The sequence below is a fragment of the Trichoplusia ni genome, chromosome 22 (genome assembly GCF_003590095.1).
Source record: "Trichoplusia ni isolate ovarian cell line Hi5 chromosome 22, tn1, whole genome shotgun sequence".
Taxonomy (NCBI): Eukaryota; Metazoa; Arthropoda; class Insecta; order Lepidoptera; family Noctuidae; genus Trichoplusia; species Trichoplusia ni.
The window spans coordinates 505,747-527,064 of NC_039499.1; the positions used below are offsets into that span (position 1 = coordinate 505,747).

The 21,318-nt window shown below is 35.8% G+C and overlaps 5 protein-coding genes across 12 annotated transcripts; 1 reads left to right on the forward strand and 4 right to left on the reverse strand.

The window, feature by feature from the left end:
* Positions 1-44: 44 nt before the first annotated feature.
* Positions 45-357, reverse strand: LOC113504432. The gene has a single exon (XM_026886706.1). The coding sequence runs from the start codon at positions 338-340 to the stop codon at positions 128-130; it is 213 nt and encodes a 70-aa protein (XP_026742507.1). The 5' UTR covers positions 341-357; the 3' UTR covers positions 45-127.
* On the reverse strand, positions 319-688 carry LOC113504431 (small integral membrane protein 4). Its single transcript, XM_026886704.1, has one exon. The coding sequence runs from the start codon at positions 558-560 to the stop codon at positions 342-344; it is 219 nt and encodes a 72-aa protein (XP_026742505.1). The 5' UTR covers positions 561-688; the 3' UTR covers positions 319-341.
* A 1,919-nt stretch (positions 689-2,607) lies between these two features.
* LOC113504417 lies at positions 2,608-13,780 on the forward strand. Of its 5 annotated transcripts, XM_026886678.1 has the most exons (7): positions 2,608-3,576; positions 9,290-9,448; positions 10,029-11,376; positions 11,546-12,173; positions 12,433-12,829; positions 12,863-13,376; positions 13,462-13,780. In XM_026886678.1, the coding sequence occupies exons 1-7, from the start codon at positions 3,520-3,522 to the stop codon at positions 13,560-13,562; spliced, it is 3,204 nt and encodes a 1,067-aa protein (XP_026742479.1). In that variant the 5' UTR covers positions 2,608-3,519; the 3' UTR covers positions 13,563-13,780. The 5 variants fall into 5 exon arrangements, with proteins under 5 accessions (XP_026742479.1, XP_026742480.1, XP_026742477.1 ...); XM_026886679.1 differs by having other exon boundaries at positions 2,608-5,530; positions 12,433-13,376; XM_026886676.1 differs by having other exon boundaries at positions 12,433-13,376.
* LOC113504423 (NIF3-like protein 1) lies at positions 13,773-20,634 on the reverse strand. Of its 3 annotated transcripts, none has more exons than XM_026886694.1 (7): positions 20,253-20,634; positions 19,782-19,953; positions 15,528-15,694; positions 15,298-15,429; positions 14,776-14,952; positions 14,167-14,360; positions 13,773-13,995 (listed from the first exon to the last, which is right to left on the reverse strand). In XM_026886694.1, exons 1-7 carry the CDS (start codon positions 20,366-20,368, stop codon positions 13,811-13,813), a joined length of 1,143 nt encoding a protein of 380 aa, XP_026742495.1. In that variant the 5' UTR covers positions 20,369-20,634; the 3' UTR covers positions 13,773-13,810. The 3 variants fall into 3 exon arrangements, with proteins under 3 accessions (XP_026742495.1, XP_026742496.1, XP_026742497.1); XM_026886695.1 differs by having other exon boundaries at positions 15,528-15,740; positions 20,253-20,345; XM_026886696.1 differs by lacking the exon at positions 19,782-19,953 and having other exon boundaries at positions 15,528-15,740; positions 20,253-20,628.
* On the reverse strand, positions 15,874-17,550 carry LOC113504425 (probable cytosolic iron-sulfur protein assembly protein Ciao1). Of its 2 annotated transcripts, none has more exons than XM_026886699.1 (4): positions 17,379-17,550; positions 16,863-17,192; positions 16,598-16,785; positions 15,874-16,521 (listed from the first exon to the last, which is right to left on the reverse strand). In XM_026886699.1, exons 2-4 carry the CDS (start codon positions 17,131-17,133, stop codon positions 15,973-15,975), a joined length of 1,008 nt encoding a protein of 335 aa, XP_026742500.1. In that variant the 5' UTR covers positions 17,134-17,192; positions 17,379-17,550; the 3' UTR covers positions 15,874-15,972. The 2 variants fall into 2 exon arrangements, with proteins under 2 accessions (XP_026742500.1, XP_026742499.1); XM_026886698.1 differs by having other exon boundaries at positions 16,863-17,135; positions 17,379-17,549.
* Positions 20,635-21,318: the final 684 nt, after the last annotated feature.

Consider the following 21,318-nt stretch of genomic DNA (forward strand, 5'->3'; position numbering starts at 1 on the left):
TAAAATGTTATGCACATATTAGGTAAGTCAGAGAAAAGGATGTTGTATTTTAATATCCCCATTTTATTTTATTTTAGACACTGATTATTTTTATTTACACATTTAATACATTCTTATTTTCAAACTTCTAACTTTTGTTTAACACACCTTCCTCCTGTAATTCTTGTTTAATTTTAACTTGCACATTTTCTGGTAGGTTCTTCAGCTCTTTGTTTATGTAATCACTGAGATCTTGCAAAGGTCGGTAATATTGATGCACTGTTTGAGAGCCAGCTAACATGGATAGCATAGCTGCAGTTGAGAAGGCTATGTACTGGCCCCAAGTTACTCCGGCAGGCATGTTACACAGCTGCGTACTTTTTAATTTTCTCTTCAACTATATCGTGGGCTTGACGCCGCTTAAAAGTGTTGTAAAAATTAACTTCACCAACTCTCCAGTTTATCATAGAAAATTCCAATGCAGCTCCAAGTACGAAGAACATTGGAAGAAATCTATACATCCCAAAGGTCTTTTTCCCGGGCCATTTGTTTACCAGTTTGTGAACCCAGCCAATTCTCATTGAGTCTGATATTATTAGCGTAGAGTATGATTTGAAGCAGAACTTTGTTCTTATGTAAGGATCTCGTTCAGGTATACGAAAGAAACTTAACACTAGTATAATTTATAACCTCAAAATTCTATGTTGACAATTGACATTTGACAAGTCGCTCGTCAAGAGTTTTTTCTTTAATAATTTGAATCAAACCTTCGTGGATTAAAAAAAAAGATGTTATTCTGGTTCGTAATTAGAAATCTCGAATCTTGAAACGTTGAAACTAAAGTTTATGTGTAATCATTACTGTGCGTATTAGAATTGCAAGGCTTGGTGCAGACACAATTTGTGCTTTAACTTTCTCCATAAACTTCTCTGACACTAATGACAGTGAGAATTTCTGATTTCGATTTGTTGACAAATATTCAAATCTTTCAAACTTGCGCACGAAGTGCTATCATATCAACTAAAACGTGCAGCTCAATGAATGTGCTAACAATATTTTAGTAAAACGAAAACCTCAACAAATTTCATATGAATAAGAAAAAGCCTGGTGAGCATTTCTATAACACTGTAGCACCTATAAAATTAACAGAAGCACGTCGAGTTAAGCTGCATTCAGAAGGATGGGGAATCTTGACGGATTATTATTTGGATTCAGTCAAGGTCACGAACACTAAAGGCCGGATCACATCAGCAGCTACACTCAGAGTCAGTGACAGATCTGGACAAGTTACATGTGTCGTTAGAGGTCGAACTGTTGGACTACTGTTTGGAATAACCCCTGAAGAATGGCAGGAAGTGGAAAACATGTGTAATCGTGGAGACCAACTATTCTACAGATACTTTAAAAACGGGGTCAATTGGAATTATCCCATAGAACATAGAATCTTTTACAACCTTTGTATATCCAGTCAAAAGAATGATCCTATCGTGGCGAAATATCGAAGAAGCACAAACACAAGAAATAAATTTAAAAGTGATGCATTTTTAGACATTTTAGAATTAAGGAATTGTGATAATAATTTATTAGATTTGTACATCAATCAACTTAGAGTTACTGCAGATTGTAATAGGTAAAAAAATACAATGAAATATAATATTTTTTTTATCATGTATCTCTTTTTTTAATAACCTACTGCTCAAGATTTTTTTCTTTAAACAGAACATATTAATTAATGGACTTTGCAGTTGGTTATGACTCAGCATATTTATATACCAAAACATTTAAATTTCTTGATATTTTATCTTAAAATATTTTTTTTATTACTCTATGTTGTCATCAAGACTTTCTTGTTAAAGCACTACAAATATACTAGTATTCTACTCATGACATATATCCTTATGTAATTGCATTAATTGTACCCTTTATTTAGTCATTAGATTATCTAGTATTAATTCAATTTCAACATTAAAATTGCATAAAATGTATATAATGTATTGTAAAACAACAATCAACATTATAATTATCAGAATCATAATTTACCCACCGTTTATGTTTAGACATTTAGAAATGACTTTCATCCCGTATCACACCAACCTAACATAATATATATATATACAACATAAGAGTAGATTGAGTATTTAATGTCTATCACTTGCGAAGAATGAAATATCTGTTGCATGCCCTGGATGCCAGTTACAGCTACAAAAATGTTACGATAAAATACGACGAAGGATAAAATTTGCCTAAATGTTCATTCAAGACGTGAGCGACCTCCATACCGATAAATTTCGTCGAATTTTTCCATTTTTGAGCGTGATGAATGTTTCATTCATTACATACATAAATATAAAATTGGACTGTCTGTTTATAACATTGCAAGAACCCTTTTTTATTACATGCATATGAATATATATTATATTGTGTATTATACACACCAATATAACACATTTTACAAGTTTTGTCTGTCTGTTTGTTCCGGCTAAACTCTGAAACAACTGACTTGATATTGACGGGTGATGTAAGTAATTATTGTTAAATTCCCCAGAAACCAAGTTGCGATTACAGCTAGAATAAATAAAAATTAAATAAAATTACTTTTGTTTCCACAACTTATGAAAACGTACATGAAATTCAAGATAAAATTTAAAACTTTGACCCCCCAAAACTTAAATGACACAAACTGACAGACCGACTCATGAAATTTATAACACTCGTCTTTTTGCGTCGACAGTTAAAAATATAAGAGCCTTAGACCCCAGCCCTAAACGATCTCGTCCAATCGATTCCAAAACATTATTTACCTCTCGAATTCTTCGATAAAGATTTGTTTAGCACTTAGTTTTTGCAAACACTCAGAGCCCTGTTTATTACGCCATGCCGTTCGGCATTACTTTGTACTAGCGGTATAATTATAGCAATTAACAGACACTCACTAGCCGCCACGCTCTTAGTCAGACATCGCCTAGCTACTAGCGCGAGCGGTTATAGCCCGGCGCAGTGCTACAGAGCACGGGCTTCCAATGACCCCTGCCCGCTACGATGCCTTTCCGCTCACGCTTTCTATCTGATCTGAAAAAACTTGTATGCCCGTCGTGTTTTATGACTGCCAAGGATGTTCGGCAATCGAAATAAATAAAGTTGATTTATATGCGCTAGGGTAATATTTGACAGCAGTATATTTGTTTCAATCAAAAGTTAGCCATAATACTTAACATTTTGTTTCCATAATACGATATCTATTCGTCGCAAAGCGTGGGCTGCTTCCTACGTGAGTGGTACCTTACACCGCCGGTGGGCGTTGACATTAAGTAGGTACGGTTTTTGTCAACGGAAGGCAATGACGAATTGGGGATATTTAAATTTATTTTGTGGGCTGAGGCTGTACCGCTTCTCGCGCGCCGCAGGCATTGCTCGAGACCTGAGGTTGGCAGTAGGCTTCGTGCCAGCGCGCAGCTCGAACGTGCGTACGCGTTTTTTTTCTTGCGAACGAGCTTGTGCTCTCGAGTGTAGCTGCATTATCGAATAACGACACACACTGACATGGAAGTGGCAGATCAATGGCGACGGGAGTGGGCGGGAACAGCCGAGTATGGAAAGGTGAGGTCAAAGAGTAAACAACCCTCTTTATAGAGCTTATTTAATTATGCTATTACTTATTCAGTATTAACTATATTATTCTTGATCAAGTTCGTCAACAATAACAAACAAAATAATGTGGAAACTTTTTATTATGTATCAATTTTATTGTTGTGAACGACTTGTGCAAGCTTTCTAATTTGCATATTGTTAGTCATATAAAATAAAACCTTCCAGTGAATATCATACATAATTAAGTAGATTTAAGTCAAGTAGTATGTGATCTATAAAACATATAAGTTAAGATTGTGGCATTTCGATTAATGAGAGGTCATTGCCAAAAGGCTAAAAAGTAGTCATTTCCTTTTACGGTGTTAAAACTTGGGACGACGAGACGGCTGAGCTATATTATAGATATTCATGATATTACTACAAAATGAATCTTATGTTTATTAGCATAAGGTTACATCTTGTGGGAAAGTGACGTAGTAAACCAGTCTGAGCGAGTTCAGTCAGTTTTTTCGTTGTGTTCCTTTAATTCATGTAAAAGATATATAAACTAAAATACAACTCTTGCAAAATAGTATGGCAGTTATGTCACTGACTTTGTTTCCGTAGCCGTTGTCCGTGCATTTACCTCATTACCTATAATATATTTGCTAAAATTGCACTGAGATTGTCTGAGATACAATGGCAAAAAGCGCTTATAGGTTAAGTATCTATAAAATCATATCTATTCCTGGAACGTGGCTGGAGTCAGGAAGAGAAGAAAAGTCCATACGTATAAATCAATTAGTTACACAAGCCTGTGTTACGACATCTTCCGTTACCTAGGTACCTACTTACTCTCCGCGACAGTCGATGCACGTAAGAGATATCTAGAAACTCAGCGTTTAGGTGATACCGAGCATAGTAATTAGTGTTTATAACACCATGCCTATATACTGCAGTAAACAGACTGGTTAGCAGCTTGGCACGCACGGAACTGAAGCGATATAATTTCTAGTGATGCAGTCGTTAAGGTTTTGTAGTGTCAAATCGAACAATTTTGAATAGAACCGTACAAAACATAACAAAGACGCGGCCAAGACAAATAAAAAAAACAATTCTCTTTAGGCTTCATCAATGGACAGAAGTAACTATTTCGAATTGGCTTCTAGTCTAAATAGCAAACAATACTCGGAAACAAAATTTAACCATAACTCTTTATTTAAAACGTCACATAACGTGTTGTAGTGGTTGGATCGCTTTGGAAGACTGCTCCAACTCCAGCTTTATTTACAATAATATTATAATATGGTTGGGATTGCGCCATGATTCATCATAGAATGATCGGATCGTGACGCAGGGAAACTACGAAAATCTCGGACTCGATTTCGGAGTCACAATAAAGATTCAAGCAATTTTTAATGACTCATGTAAAAATGCCATAGTCTCAATGACCTTTGTATCTAGCGCAACTAGTTGAAATCCCAAAAAAAACCATATCATCTTATTTTTCGCCCCTGTTTTATAAAGAAGCAGGATAGAGATTTGTACATTCGGGATAAAATAAGTAAAACAGCTCTAGATTGTAATAGATGGACTCCAAATCTGGAGCAGTGGCCAAATAACCCATCCATAATTAGATACTTAATTATGAATCTACTGAGATTGACGCTGGCACCAATAGACACAAAATTAGAATTCCAAGTTATTACCTAATGATAATAACGATGCATCTATCTCTTTCGCGACGCAGTTTAAAACGGTAAAATTTAAATCACTATTATTAAAGGAAGGTGATGTAAAGAAGGCTATGGTAATCTCAATTCCGCTCGATTGTTTAATAGTGAAAGTGAAGATAGACGTGACGTGAGGAAGCCCCTGATCGTTTTGCTTCACTTATTTCCTATTCATTATCTTGAAACAGATACTCATAAAGAAGAAATCTCTCTTTTTGTTTGAACATGTCGTGATACCAATGGTTTATGGTGTAAGTAGACAAGTTACTAAGTGAATAAGGAACTGACGTAAAGTATAATGATGTAAGTTCTTCCTTACTATTGTAGTTGATATAAATAGGCAAATTATTTGGATGTTAACGTACGTAGAATGGTTAACGAAGCGTTGTGAGCTCAACATGGTGAGTCGGGTTCGTGTGCAGGCTGCCGGAAATCCTGCGCAAAGGCCGCGGCCCGCGAGGCTGCGCCTGCACTATCCGCTGTTTGTCTCGAATTATTTACGTAAATTATCGTCATTACTGGAATCGACGGGCTACAATACACATGCGTTGGGTCAAACGACATTATTCGCAAATACGTTTATAATGCTGTCATTTCAAATCGTAACCTACAATTCAAAGGAGGTAACAACTTAATGGCCTGTGGACCCTAATAGCAAGACTATTAGGTATTGGTATCGGCAATAGCTTTCTTCTTGGAGGTTTTACTTTATAAAAATTGAATACGTCATTAATACGAAACTGTTTTATTTGAGGATTAAACGGACGTTGGAATTGCATATTATACTATGTATTTTGTCGAATATAAGTCTTTACCTACTACAAATTGCAGGCAGGAGGAAAAAATAAAAAAATGCATTTAAGACTGTGTTGGAAAAGCCCTCGTTGATAGTAGGATTAATTGATTTTTATTTTCCATATTAAAAAACATATTCATGCTTTTATTATAACCATTCATATTAACGAAAATATTAGATGATTCACTGGAAACTAAGACGCTTCGAATTTTCCTGTACAATTTCTTGTAAAAGATCGATATTGCGCGCAGCTGCCATGCCGGTTGCCCCTGACGCCCGCGCGCGAGTCGACGACCGGGCGTCATGGACCTCTTACCAAATTGAGCCTTCCGTTTTCGTTTTTCTCACAATTCAAAATCTGCATTCGTAAAACATTATTAAAATCCTAATTCACGCGTTCTGGATTAGTACTAAGGTGACAAGTTTACCGTTGGCTGGGCAAAAACCACGTGCGACCGTTAACTAGTCTGTGTGAATCGGTCGTGTTTTTATTATTATAACGTGGGTGCTAACATCATAAATCCTTTAAAGTTTTTGCAAGAAGAGTTTTGATGCTAAGTAGTAAGTAGTTCGGTTCTTGAAATACAGCCTGTCTTTAAGCACTTTTATACATATACATAGATACTTTACCGATTTTACCGTGGCCACTAAGTAGGCAATTTACCTATTCTAAACGGTTGATAAATATAATAGACAAACCTTCAGTTTTATTTTTTTGCAATAAATTATATTTATTTTAAAAACCGTTCTCTTGTATTTTCACTTATCTATTTAAATCTTTCATGATTTAAACAATAATAAAAACAATGAGTTTTATTGTTTGTTTAACCTTCTACCATTAATTTAAGTAGGACGTGGTACCAACGAACCGGTTTTTATATATTTTGATAACCGAACAGTAGGTGCGTAATTATATTGTAAGTGGTAACTTAACTAAATATTTATTTAATGGATATCTAAGCTTTGGCATAATAGAGGCGGCCGGGGCGTAGGCACGACTTTAACACGGTTACGATTCTTGACTTATTAAAACCTCACAGTAAGCCGCATATGACCTTCTGGTTTCATTTGGCGTTTGATAATACAAGTGACGTCATAATCTAATGAAAAAATCTGCCTTGAATTAACTTACGAGTAAAAGGTTGAGAGGTCCAAACTACTTCGTGTAGAGCACCAATAAAGTCTCGTAGTACCTGTCTGCTATAATTGGAGTGATTAAATGGAGCAAAAAATCACATCTATTACAATTAGGCAGGTAGGTATCGGATTTATAATTGTTACTGTAAGAAACTAAAAGCCATTATAACTTGATATCCTTATTCCTTATAATAGCTATTATGTAGGTATTTCCGCACCATTGGTACCAAAGCCCACAACCTGCGTATCGTATAAAATCAATGTGCCAGCATCGTGGCCCGAAAGTTGATTCTGCGGAGTGCAGGTTCAGCACCAGTTGTTTACATTTTGTATGGCTGAAAACAGTTCAATTTATGACAGGATATAGATTTTTCATGTAACCATACATACACAATAAAACGTTTGAATGAATTATTGTAAATGGTGTGTAATTAGTCACAAATGCTAACACTCTTAACGTAAACCCTGTATTCTGTAAATTATTATGCATTAGGTATTGAAAAGAAACAATTAGCTTAGGTGTGATTTTGTGAACTGTACGACTGAGTCAAGGCCAAACTCAGTTTTCAAACAATACGTTGTTAGCTTAGTTTTGGTTCAATGATAACATAAACCTGTGTGAACGTTAAAGTGTATTTACTTAACTTAATAAGTCGTTCTGTACCAGAGTCAATATTTAAATATGTTTGACACCCACTTAAAGATTCAAAAGTGAGTTGATCATTGAAAAGATCGCAATCACGACGCGCCGCAATTTCATTTCGCCCCCGCAACGATCACGTCACTAGTAACAATAAATACATACTTTAATGCTTATGAAGGCCACAACAAGTATGCGTAACTTGTACGCTGCGTATTTATACCATTAATACTTGGCGCTGAATTTAAAACAATATAATACTTTAAATTACTGTGACAAACTATGTATTCAAAAAGAGCAAGGTTTGTTTCAGACAAACAAAAGTTCAACGGCAGAAATACGTACGTATCTATAGTCCCAACCTCAGCGCTGGTTCCACAGGACACGAAAGCCGTCTAACAACATTCGTCACGACGACTAAGCAAGAAGTTCTCGGGCACGCACACATTGCACTTTACCTTTAGCAATAACTTCCACTGACCGACCAGCCAGACAGAGACCACGGCGTACTGTAGCCATGTTGGACAGTTATAATAACTGTTGAGGTCATCACAGATGGTCATGAATATTTCATACAACATTTACTTTGAAAGTTCAATTGCTACAACGGTACATACTAGATCCAACATCATGTTATTAAATATTTGTGTGATACAAATTGTAGATCATTCAGTTACACGGTTAAGTATGCCTAAGCTATTGGCGGATTAGTCATAAACTCAAGTATTACTTACCTAGAACCCGTTACTAAGAGATTTCACAGCCTTATTCAGAGACTAAACACTAACCGCTTATTATTCTATAATATAATTGAAATAGTTTCATACGTACCTATTCATCAAAAAGAGATTTTTCATATAAACTTAACAGCATAACCTCGTATACAATACAAGAAAGGATTTTAAATCCGTTAAAATCCAAGTGGTGACTGCTTAATTTATATCATTGCACACCTTACATTTCTGAGACTCATAAACCACATGACAAACAACCATACCACAAACACCTGCCTCACTTCCTTATTGAACCTTACCTACTGCTTACCAGGATTTCAATAATATAAATTCAAAATTTTATTCTCCTTTCTTCATTTGGGTTTACCACGTGACGAAAAATGTAGTGTTTTTGTTCCGGAATTTGGAGGAAAACAGTAACACCCACGTGCGGCAACTCCCGCACAGGTGGAATTGTTCTCTTACTCTCTGTCCATTTTAAGAAAAATCTTTTGCCACGTCACAAAATAAACCAACGAGGAGGACGAGCAACATGTTGTTAATTCGATTTATAGGGCAATTCAAGCGTAATTTTAGATGAAAACCGTGATATCAATATCTATTTTTGAAAGTCCGGTGTTTTTCGTCTGGGATCTGAAGACCGACAGTCTTTTATCTACATCCCCAAGGTAGAACTTTTTAAAGCATGTAACTTGTTTTCCAGGTGACAGAGGGTGGAGTGACGCGTCGCATAGCGCGCGCAATGGAGGTTCTGCACGCGAGCGGGCCGGGAGCGCGCGTGCGGGTCATGCGCGCCGCGTACCACTCGTCCGCCGCGCCCGGCACGCCAGCCGCTTCCTTCATGCTACAGTCTTCACGAAGGGTAAGCCTTCTAAACTTCAGATCCTATAATATACTACACTAATGAGTAATGAGTTGGATTCGGATTGGCCTTGCTCCTCTGCTACTGTTAAGCAAAGGTTTAATTCTACATTTTTCTTTTCTCTGCCTGGTGTGGTTAGATCAATATTTAAGGAAGAATTTGAATCATCAATCGATCAGTTTTTAAGAAATTGATATTTTTATTTTGGTTCGTATATAAAAAAAGAAACTTGTTACACACCCCAAATGAAGACGATGATGATCATGTTTGAGGAATTATATGACTATATCTACTTATTAAGGATTTTAGTGCTAGTAACATAAAAACCAAACTTCTTATCCAACTATTAACTTCCTATTATGGGAAAACTGTAAAACTTTTCCTTATATTTTAGCGATAACAAACCCACTTGACCCCCCACACCTTGTTATACTGTTCCAAACTAGATAAAATATATCAAATACAAATTAGAAGGTCGAATATAATGTGAGCTAAGTTACTCATCGTTAATCATCGAAAGCCAAAAGAGCATAATATTAGTCAGGGTTTTACATTTTAATATTTTTTGTTGTTGTTACAGGTCATTTCCTCCGGGTTCGACTTCTTAGAGCCTCCTTCAGCACCTATAAAGCCGTTAGAAATATCGTCTACACCATATGAATCATCTCCAGAACCAAATACGGAAGCAGAAAATTACAAAGTAACTGAACCTGATGACTTCGATATATCGGAGCCATCCAAATGGCGAGGTTCGACAAGAGGCAGCTCCATTCGGATGCCTAGTGAAGAGTCTTCGTCTACAGACAACGCCAGTATCATCGATTTAGATGCAAGGCTGGGAAAAAACTTACTCAGAAAATACTCCTACGATTCAGAATGCAGTGAGATTCAATTTGGAAGTAGAAATACCAGTCGCAACTCTCCTCTTTTAGATACACCAGTAACCTTGAGCACATTGAAATACAAATCCCTATTAAACAACAGTAATGATTGGAATTCCAGACGCAAAAGCTACAGTTTTGAAGATACCGCCCCACTAAATGAATCTATTATACACTCTAACGACACACTGGCGATGGAATCTTCCACGGACAGCGGCATTTGTAAATCAACAGAAATTGTAAACGATTATATGGATGATAGCACACACACAAAAAGCTTTCCCAGGGATGACAAAAAGCCACAGAAAAATGAAGAATCATTTAGAGACTGGCTATCTAAAAATAGACCGATATCACAGTACAGAGGAACTAAATTTAAGACTTATCGAGATCACGAAATAGTTATGGAAGACCCAATCGAGAATAATATAACGCTGCAATCATCGGGAAAAGTTTCAATAACTTTACCTGTAACTGTTGAAGGCGACGATGAAAATTATCAGAAAGTTAGCCAAGTGATTGAAGATGGTGAAAGAAAAGTTAAAAGAGTAGAGTTTTGCAAAACTGAAGTTCATTTTACTGCAGAATCAGGTAAAGTGAATATAATTGAAACGGATAACAAACCCCCACCTTCGAATGATTTTCGAAAAAGGAGAAGTGCTTTTGTTCCTATGCAAGATATGATTGAGAAACCGATTACGTTGTTTGGTGACAAAACCGACATCCCAACAACGAATGGAATAGGTACTGCCCTAAATGTAAGTGGTAGTGAGCTTAGCGAATCCGATGAGAATACCGCAGCTACAAAAAGTATTCTCAAAAACAAAATTCCGAAACCCAAACCATATCTTTTAGGTGAGAACATGGCATTTGGGATGCCCGATGATCTTCTAAAGAAAGATTTGTATAGTGAGTCTAAATTAACGGCGGTTTCTTTAGTAAATAAGCAATTAGAACCAGAAAAGCACCAAAACGAAGTCAAACCAATGTTCCCACGGGATGCAGGAGTTGTGATTAAACCCAAACCTTTGCGGACAATAAATACAGGTAACTAAACATATTATTGATTATTGGCTACAATTTTAAGTCACTTACTTCATCCTATATTGTCATTAAACAATAATACACTTGTTTAAAATATTATTAAACTAATATCAAACAATCAATTATTTAAAAAATAGGATATTTTTTTAACAGTTATGTTTTGTTACTACAGGTCCCACCAAAACCGACAGTTTGAAAAGCGATAAAACTGTCACAATCCATACAGTTCAGACTGAAGAGGCTACTACTGTAAATGATGTCAAAACTAGATTTAGTGGCTTGCAACTGTCTCCAGTACCACGGAAGCCTAAAACCCGACAACTACGAGAAAGCGATCTCACATACTTTGGAGTAGACAACAATCCTAAATCTATTCACACAGACCACAATCCAGTAGAAAGTAAAATGGGGCGCACCGAAAATGTTGTCGAAAACATATTTCATTCTGTTAAACTTATTCAGCAGGTATCAAACAGTGTGTGCAATAGTGAGCCTGAATCAGAAGAGGCGCCAGAATATCAAAACATTCCTTTAAATATCAACTATGCCCCAGTTCCTACACCGAGGCAACGGTCGCGTCATGACGACAAACCTAAGGAAATTAGCGAAATCAAGGTTTATAAGCCGGTAGTTGAAAAGGATTATCAGGACTCAACACATGGTGAAAGGTCTCTGTCGCGTCGCGCGAGAATTCGCACACAGCACGAGAGTGCGACTAGCAGAAGTATTTCTGCCCCACCAAAAGCTTTGAGGCATAACCCAACTGAGCTGTCACAGCGACGTGAGGATCACTCGATACGGTATGTATTTTATGACACTAAACCACTGAAAGCATGCTACTTAGAATCCAATTTACCGCAAACAAACGATAGAAACATGTACTATACCGTAGGTGCTAATAATATTGAATTATTGTTAACCAGTGTGAAGTAAGGGGTTGAGTAATCAATTAATTAGAAAATTAACAGAGATTGCTGCTTGTAGGCTTAACACTCACCAGGAACTGGTATATTTACAATTAGTAGTTACTAAAATACAAATGATGGTATTTTTTTCTAGTTCCAGTAAAAATGAATTACTAAAAGAGGAAAACAGAATGTTTTCGAACAAAAAACGGAACTCAACTGATGACAGCAATCCTATTTATGTAAATTTAAGCATCGTTGCAGAAAAACCTAAGAGTTATGAAAACCGTGATCCGGGAAAAATTAAAACTACTTCCAGTAAACGGGAAAATAAGCCGTCTAGAATTGATAAAATTAAAAGCAAACTAGAAAGATCTGGAGATGTACCCACTAAAGAGTTTTGTTATATTGATAAGAGAAAGGAACATCGGTTCGATTCAGAAACTGATAGTAGTATCCGGAAACGACACTCGCCTAGTAAAGATACACATACACGCCAAGCCCACAAAGATAGTCTATCTAGACGGGCGGTTCAGGGTGATAAACAGATAAATGCGGAGCCGAATTCCTCCAGACACGGCCGCAAATCTCGAGAGGAACAATCTTCGAAGGAAATAAATAACTCTAGAAAGTCAGATTATAGAAGTAAATCATTACAGCGACCTGGATCTACCAAGGTCTCAGAAGATACTTCTAAGGATACCAGTTTAAAGAGGACAGAACAATTCAAAGACAGTCTAGAACACAATCAAGAGACAAGCAGGAGTCGCAAAAGTAATTCTTCTAAGGATAAAACTCATTCTACTAAAGAAATAATCATTCCATCACCAAAATTAGACATAAGCTCCAGTGCTCGACATTCCTCATCACTATCAAAGAAAGATGACAAAGAACAACACAAAACTCACAAATTGAATAAACGTCGTGAATATGTTATCAATTATGATGATAAAAACGGAACGGTCTCATCTATTTGTAAAGTAACGCCTCCAAGCCTTGGAACACCAAAGCGGAAGAAACCTCCAAAAGAAATATTGAAAGATAATTATTACAACGAGAACTCGTTGAAAAATAGATCCATAAACAAAACTGCTCCGCGTAAGTAAGTCGTGTGCATGCCCTAATCAACATTCTAACAAAACTCATACAATTGTTGCAACTTAAAACAATGGAAATCTTTCAGTGCAGCTAGAAGATCATCAAATGGAACGAAACGGACTGAATTATGCAGATAGGAAATGGAAGACAAAAGTACATATACAAAGGTCTTGCCAATTGTTATAGTGTAATCTTTTACTAGTCGTAAGAGCGATAGGTACTTATTGAGAGTTAAGTAACCTTTTTTGTGCGAAGCAATATCGTGTTTGAGATAAATAGAATAAGATAACGATGATCTCACATACGGCTATTTAAAGTCAACCTAAATGTAATTATTCCGGTTTATCTAACGTTTGAAATAACAGGTTTATTGTCAATAATAATAAATACAATTAATGAACTTATAAATTTGTTTTATTTTATTTTAGGAGGGGTTACACTGTGACTAAGGGATCTTTGTCTAGTTTACTTACAAATACCTGGACCTCGTTATTTAATAAGTTTTGGAAGTTATTAGAAAACACTTTGAGAAAGCCTCTTTCAGAATCCGAATGGTTTGTAAGGATAACGCTGATTCCTTTTTGAGCAGCGTCAAGAACGTCGTGATGGAGCATTTCACCTGCAAACGATATTTATTTTAAATGCCTGCCTAGGGATTCTAGAACTTGTTCTATTTATTTTGGAGATATATATCCGTTGGAGTTCGAAAAGAGCTTTTTATTTTTTATATTGATTATCACTTTTAATGGGGTTTAAGTAAGTGACGTAATTAATAAATAAACTTTATTACCTGTTAGGTACAGATCAGCAACCGCGCCTTTTAGGACTGAGCTACCGGAACCAGCGCATAATGCTACAGTTTTAATATTACTTGACATTTGTTTTCCCCTTCCCAAAGCAAACCGCACATGGGGTATTTCAATCAATTCCTGCACTTTCGATATTGCGGTCGACAAAGAAATTTCGGATGTCAGTTGCAACAACCTGAAATAATTGATACATTTCATGAAAGCAATGTTCCGCATAATGAATTCGAGGACATAGCTTCGTTTTGGGTCAACTGTAATGCGCTCTACGGAGTAAACTATCGAATACCGAGTTATGATCTAAATTTTACTAGAATCGAAACAAGTGATACTTTTAGAATTGACATTATTTTTATATTTTAACTGTTCCTATTTTTTTACTAAATTGTGGAAGGTTATTTTATCATCATGTTTTGTGATTATTAAAATTGTAAGAATACCTATACGAAAATTGGTTGAAAGTAGGTTGTTATGTATAAAACAACATTAAGGGTAAATTGAGATTCCTACTACTTCCTACTTACCATTACTACCCACTGCAGCTCAATTCTAGCATTAAATGTTAGTTTTCAAGGTATAAAATATAAACATACCTTCCAGCCCCGAACTGAGGGTCTGAACCAGGAATCAGCGGTACCGACTCAGTGAAGGAAAAGGCACTGGCCAACCAATCATTCACACCACCGCGAACGCAATCCCAACTTGTATGCGGAGAGTACAGGGATATACGGTTCTCTAATAGGTATGATACAATGCGCTCCTTCCATGAACTGTGGAACAATAATACATGTATAGAGTGCAATATATAGCATTATATTTTTTTCTACCAATATATTAGAGTACGTGAAGGACCTCTCAGACTGGTTGAACTCCAATTTTGGAGTGATACGGAACAGTCGGCAGGAAAATCATATTTTGTTTATTTGCTCATTTAATTTAGTAAACTTACATTAGTTTCACTTTTAAAATTATCTTATTTTTAGTTCTGACAGCCACTTAAGGATATCATTTAATTTAGACCTTTTTTGCTCTTGTTATTGACTGTATATAAAAAGCAATAATTCAGAGGTTTTAATGCACTATCCATTTATAATGATATACATAATATAGTTTACCTCTGAACGACGGACTTCATTGGCGCAAATATCGGTGGATGGTAGGACACAATCATCTCACAGCCAAGATTATGAGCTTCCAATGCAACATCTTCAGTCAGGTCATTGGTCAATAAAACTTTTGTTATATTCCTGAAAAAAAGAGATGTTTTTAAGAGTTTATATATAAATATTTTCAGACTAATCCATGCTATAATTTACTTCAAAACATGTTTTTATACTGACTATACCTTGCAGTATAAGGCTCCACAAGTAAACCAGTATTATCCCAACTTTCAGACAGTTTTTTTGGAGCAAAATTTTCCAAAACAGTTGTAACCTTCTTCAAAGTAACTCCAATATTATCTCCAGTCGACATTTTGATTTTGGCTGATGATATATACCTCTTGAAATTGTTCTGGTTTAGAAAATATTTTCGTATTGTAAAAATCATTAGATGTGAACTGAAAACCATGCATATAAAGAAATGGTAAACCAATATGTAAATATACAGAATAAATAATAACTTCTTTTATGTGCTTATGGTTTAATCAGTTACAACACAGAAACACATGCTAAATAAAAGAAAACACCTCTGTTGTATCAACACAACTATTTATTAATATAGCCCCCCTAAATGTATCACTACATAAAACAATAATATAAAATAATATTAATTATAATATAAAATATCAACTATTCAGTGTAACTCCACAATTTAATTTCACCATCATCACTACAAGACAGCATCTCCTTATTGCCAGTTGGATTCCAAGTAACACAGTTCACATCTTGTGTGTGTGCATTCAACTTGGTGCAGATAAGATCAAAAGTAGGGGCATTTGGATCAGAGGTTTCACTCTCCTTGAATATCCTTATAATGTCATCTCCGCAAGCTGTGGCCAGCAAGCCAGTGTGATGACACCAGGTGATATCATATATGCATCTTGTGTGGAAGCCAGATAATGTACAGACACATTTCCACACAGATTCTCTATCAGTCACAATTACACCTTCTTGGTTGTCCGGTTTGTACTCCCTCCATATTTTGACAGTTTTGTCATCACTGCAAGTGGCTAATCTCTCTCCAGTCTTGTCAAAAGTCAGACTCCATACAGTGGACTCGTGTGATTGTAGAGTTGCTATACAGCTCCAATCATTGTCAGATGGATCTTCTTTATACAGCTTTACTGAGTTATCATATGATGCAGAAGCCAAGATGTCTAGTGAAGGATGCCAAGCAACCTACAAAAACAATAAATTGATAAATCATTTTGCTCAGTAATGATTGATTACTTCTAAGAAATGTATGTGTACAAACTTTTTTAACATCTTGATGGTGTGCATTAAGTACAGATTCACATTCATATTCATCATCTCCAGCCACCTCCCACACCCAGACAGACTTGTCTCGCCCACAGGTTGCCAGCAGCTGGCCAGACGGTGACCATGCTACACTTTTTACTTCATTCTCATGGCCCTCCAGTGCTGCATTACATTCAAACTGACCTATGAACATAGTGCCCTTTAATTTGATGTTATTTTCAGTATTTTATGTATGAACAGTTATATAAACAATTACACACCACTTTTCTTGTCCCAAATAGCTGTAGTTGCATCAAAACTGGCTGATGCCAGATAATTTCCACAAGGAGACCAGGCCACTTCTCTGATCGTGCGTTGATGACCATCTACAAGAACTGTTTTTATGGTCCACTGTTGACCCTCCTTGCTCCATAGTTTTATTGTCTTGTCCTCGCCACAAGATGCAAATATTTTTCCTTGAGGATGCCAAGATACATTCCATACTATTCCCTTGTGCCCCGTCAGGGTTTGCACCAACTCCAACTTGGACATTTCTTCAAATAAAAGGTTTACTTTACGATAGATGTCTTTCGAAAACCACTTACATTGATCTAAAGATGTAATAATTTAGGGTTTTCAAAATGAAGTCGAAATTAAACGAGTACAAAAAAATTACAACAACTGTAGACTACGTAATAAACGTAATTGATTTTACAAGTAGGTAATTTATATTTTCGTTTAACATTAGAATAACCTTATCATTTAATAAAAACAATTTATCGTGACACCATTCTTACCTTAGAATACGTTTACGAATGAAATTTCTTGACCTTCTGTATTAATTTTCGTTACAGAGATAAATAATTAAAATGTGCAGTACCTAGCAATTCGTATCACCGAGAACAATATTCAAATTATAATATAAATTGACGTATCAGTATTTATCGATATCACATGTAGCTGTCAACTTGACAAACAGATGACTCTTGACATTTAAGTTCGTAAATTAGCGTTGTTGGCAAAAAAATATTTATATTTTAGTTTATAAAGTTACACCTTATTCAATAACTTTCTTACTACATAAATAATTTAGTGATTGTTCGGGACATATATATCCTAAAGGGAAGAATAACGACTCCATTCAAATTTTAGTAGGATTTTTTTCCTTCCCGGCCAGCGCCATCTATATTCTGCCCACGAGAACTAGAGAATAGAAGCTAGGGCGGGAATTTCAAACTACTATTAAGTATTCGATACTTAAAGATTGAGTTTTTTTGTTATTTTTAAACCATTTAATTTTGTTACACATAAATAAAATCTTACGCAATATAAAGAAAAAAGAAACAGCTATAATTAATTTAACAAACAAAACTGAAACACAAAATTCTCTAAAGATACAAGATACCATAACATTAGTAATTTATAGTAATATTAAATAAATGATATGATAAATGATATTAATACTATGACACTGAATTTTTCAACTCTGACTTTCGAAAATTTCAAAATAATAAAGACAAATGCTTTTTTAAGGTCATTTGGAACATACTACTGCATAAGGCTGGGGGTAGGTTGTTTCATATTATCGTAGTGGAGTATTTGATCTCTCCCTTATATTAAGCCGTTCTGAGAGAAGGTATTACTAATTTGTTGGCTTCCCTCCTGCAGGTATATCTCTGCTGCACGTCTCTCACCCACTCCAGCTAGTTGTATAAGTATGTAGGCCTTTTTTCAGACATACAGACACTCCTTTATGTGATGGACACACATGTGCATTTTAATTTTTAAAGGCAAACTTATATTTTGTGTTGGGGCTTGAACCATAACGACATGAATTTATTTATGCATAATTATCAATCAATCAATCAATCAGCCAATCATAGTCCACTGCTGGACATAGGCCTCTCCCAATTTACGCCACAACACCCGGTCCTCCGCCTTCCGCATCCAGTCCCCTCCAGCGACCTTTCTCAGGTCATCGGTCCACCTGGCGGGCGGGCGTCCTACCTTACGGTTGCCGAGCCGCGGTCTCCATTCTAGGACTCGTCTGCTCCAACGGCTATCGGTCCTTCGACAGACATGGCCAGCCCATTGCCACTTCAGCAAGCTAATTCTACGAGCTATGTCGGTTACCTTGGTTCTTTGTCGGATGACCTCATTTCGAATTTTATCCTTCAAAGAGACTCCGAGCATAGCTCGCTCCATAGCCCGCTGTGCAACTTTAAATTTGTGGACTAGTCCAACCGTTAATGTCCACGTTTCGGCACCGTAAGTCATAACAGGTAGGACGCACTGGTTGTATGCTTTCGTCTTCAGGCATTGCGGTATAGGCGAAGAAAAGACTCGACGAAGTTTGCTAAACGCTGCCCAGCCCAACTGAATTCTCCGATCAATTTCCCGCTCGAAGTTGTTTCTACCAAGCTTAATGACCTGCCCTAGGTAGATATACTCTTGAACAACTTCGAGCAACGATCCTTCGACATATATCGGTCTCGGCCTGACATGTTCATTGAACATGATCTTGGTTTGCATAATTATGTAATAACATAATTATATTACATGCCTCTTCAGAATACATTCTGTTTTTTAATAAACACTATCTCTTAATGCAAATATGGAACACACTATTTAGTATGTAACTTTTATTTGTTGCTTTATGCTCCACACAATTTTTGAGACAGTTACAATTTATAGAGCTTTGAACAATTGAATTATTTTCATTTTGATATTCTCTTTATATGCCTCTTTTTTTAGAAATATATTTATTAAGCTTGCAGTTTTTTCTATGCAATCTATTATATTCTTCAAGGTTCAAGGTAAGACTCTTTTTTACAGTTTCATAATACAATACAGAGTATATCTGTGTGTTATTAAATGAATGATGTTATGCTTTACTCACACATATTTATCAGGGAACTAGTTTCGGACCCAACCAGAGTCCTTAATCATGAGCAGATGTGGTGTGTCAATTAATGTGATTATAGTAAATTGAGGTACTGCTTTAGCTTATATCCTCCGGTTTTTGATTTGAGAATTCAGGATAAGCCAATACAGCTGTATTTGAGTACAACCAGAAACCAGAGGTAAGTCTACTGTGACCATGGTGTCCTAATGAGAGAGGGCCCTAAGAAAATTGGTATGATTAAATTTATCTTAATGAAGTGTTTTAAATACACTTTTCTAGTGTTAATTATACTAACCCTATGGTATTGAACATCGGGTACAGCTGTTCTGAACAACTTCTTCTCCAAGAAGCATGTGTTTCTAAAATGTTTGCTGCAAAGCATCTTATGCTTAGTGTAGAGTTCATCCTGGAATTTTGGTGAAGACCAAGCGTCGTTTGGGAAGCTATACTTTGACCATAATTCACAGCTAGAAATAAAAAAAAACATAATTTATTATACTTACATCATAATAATGCTTATACAAGGTTTTTGAATAAATAAAAAATACTGTATGCTCCTTGATTGACAGACATAGTTACGGGAATAGTGTAGGCAAGAAAAAATTTCATAGTAAGCAGGTCTTTCTAATGATTTTTGACATAAAAATTGAGACTTTGGAAAAGGGTGTTACGTTAGAATAGTTAGAAGCTGGATGAATAATATGGTGGTATTTTTTGGTTATTGACTACAACGTATAGCATGCAAAATACAAAAGTAGGTACATACCGCTGAGCATTTTTAGGGCCCGGCTTTGGAAACCGATGCAAAGTGAGGGTAGGATCTTTAGAAGTTGAAGATCCGCATACGCAACAGTTTCTAGAGTTTTCTTTCATCGAAATCATCGTGAAATTAAACACAAAATATTCAAAAAAGAGTCACAACACCGAGTTAATAACTCACAAGCACACACTTAATTTCATCAAAACACAGCCACAGAGGAACAAGCTCGACTCAACGTAATCAATGTAGGTAGAATTAAATGGAACTAGTTTATTTATCGCAAATAAACACAAAAACAAGACTAAATGGTGCGCAAAGGCCGGTAAACATTTTCTTGTGACTGTGACATCAACGTCAAAATCAGTATGAAGTGCAGACATTAGTCTTGCCACACACTGTCCCTGCTTTTTCTTGTTTTTCATCATTTGATAATCAATTAAATGTGTCATATTATTTAGTAAAATATATATGGTTGGCATCAGAATAATAGCTTAACTGGTTTTCAATTGAAATTTACTTGAAAAAGCAATTAATAAGCTTAATAATACGAAGAATACAAAATTGTATTTACAGTGGCAACATTATTTAAACGCATACATTCATCTCTGTTATTCCGTTGTTGTTGTCTCTTTTCTCTCTTTCAGCCCACCTACAATATTTTTTATAATTTTCGTCGGACAAAGTTGACGAACCCTGATCTAGGGATGATCGATGTTAGGAAAACCTCGATTTTAACATCGAATCAAAAGTATCGATGTACGATAAATATCGATTCAAAGACATCGATATTTTGAAAACATCGATGTTTTTGGAAAAAAATAAAACTGTCTATTATATTTATGAAAAGTTTTAATTATTAGATAAATTAAGTAGAAATAACAAAAATAAGAAGAAAAATTAACATTCCCAGTATTTTTTAGGAACACTTTGTAAAAAATATAAAAAATATTACTCACTTATCTTTTTCTTGGAATCTTTTGGAACCCAGTGATTACGCCAATGACAAGTAATTAGAGAGGCACTGTGTTCAAAATGATTGACCAGTAGATGGAGTTTTAACAACACCTAACTC

Bases quoted from the DNA above. Each gene is read 5' to 3' on its own strand.
- LOC113504425 (XM_026886699.1), bottom strand. From the start codon at position 17,133: ATGTCCAAGTTGGAGTTGGTGCAAACCCTGACGGGGCACAAGGGAATA. The intron at 16,786-16,862 runs GTGTGTAATTGT...CTATGTTCATAG, and splicing joins TATTTGGGACAAGAAAAGTG to GTCAGTTTGAATGTAATGCA. The intron at 16,522-16,597 runs GTTTGTACACAT...TTGTTTTTGTAG, and splicing joins ACCATCAAGATGTTAAAAAA to GTTGCTTGGCATCCTTCACT.
- LOC113504423 (XM_026886694.1), bottom strand. From the start codon at position 20,368: ATGATTTCGATGAAAGAAAACTCTAGAAACTGTTGCGTATGCGGATCT. The intron at 19,954-20,252 runs GTATGTACCTAC...TTTTATTTCTAG, and splicing joins GGCCCTAAAAATGCTCAGCG to CTGTGAATTATGGTCAAAGT. The intron at 14,361-14,775 runs GTATGTTTATAT...CAATTATTTCAG, and splicing joins CCTCAGTTCGGGGCTGGAAG to GTTGTTGCAACTGACATCCG.
- LOC113504432 (XM_026886706.1), bottom strand. From the start codon at position 340: ATGCCTGCCGGAGTAACTTGGGGCCAGTACATAGCCTTCTCAACTGCA.
- LOC113504431 (XM_026886704.1), bottom strand. From the start codon at position 560: ATGAGAATTGGCTGGGTTCACAAACTGGTAAACAAATGGCCCGGGAAA.
- LOC113504417 (XM_026886676.1), top strand. From the start codon at position 3,520: ATGGAAGTGGCAGATCAATGGCGACGGGAGTGGGCGGGAACAGCCGAG. The intron at 3,577-9,289 runs GTGAGGTCAAAG...CTTGTTTTCCAG, and splicing joins GAACAGCCGAGTATGGAAAG to GTGACAGAGGGTGGAGTGAC. The intron at 12,174-12,432 runs GTATGTATTTTA...ATTTTTTTCTAG, and splicing joins CGTGAGGATCACTCGATACG to TTCCAGTAAAAATGAATTAC.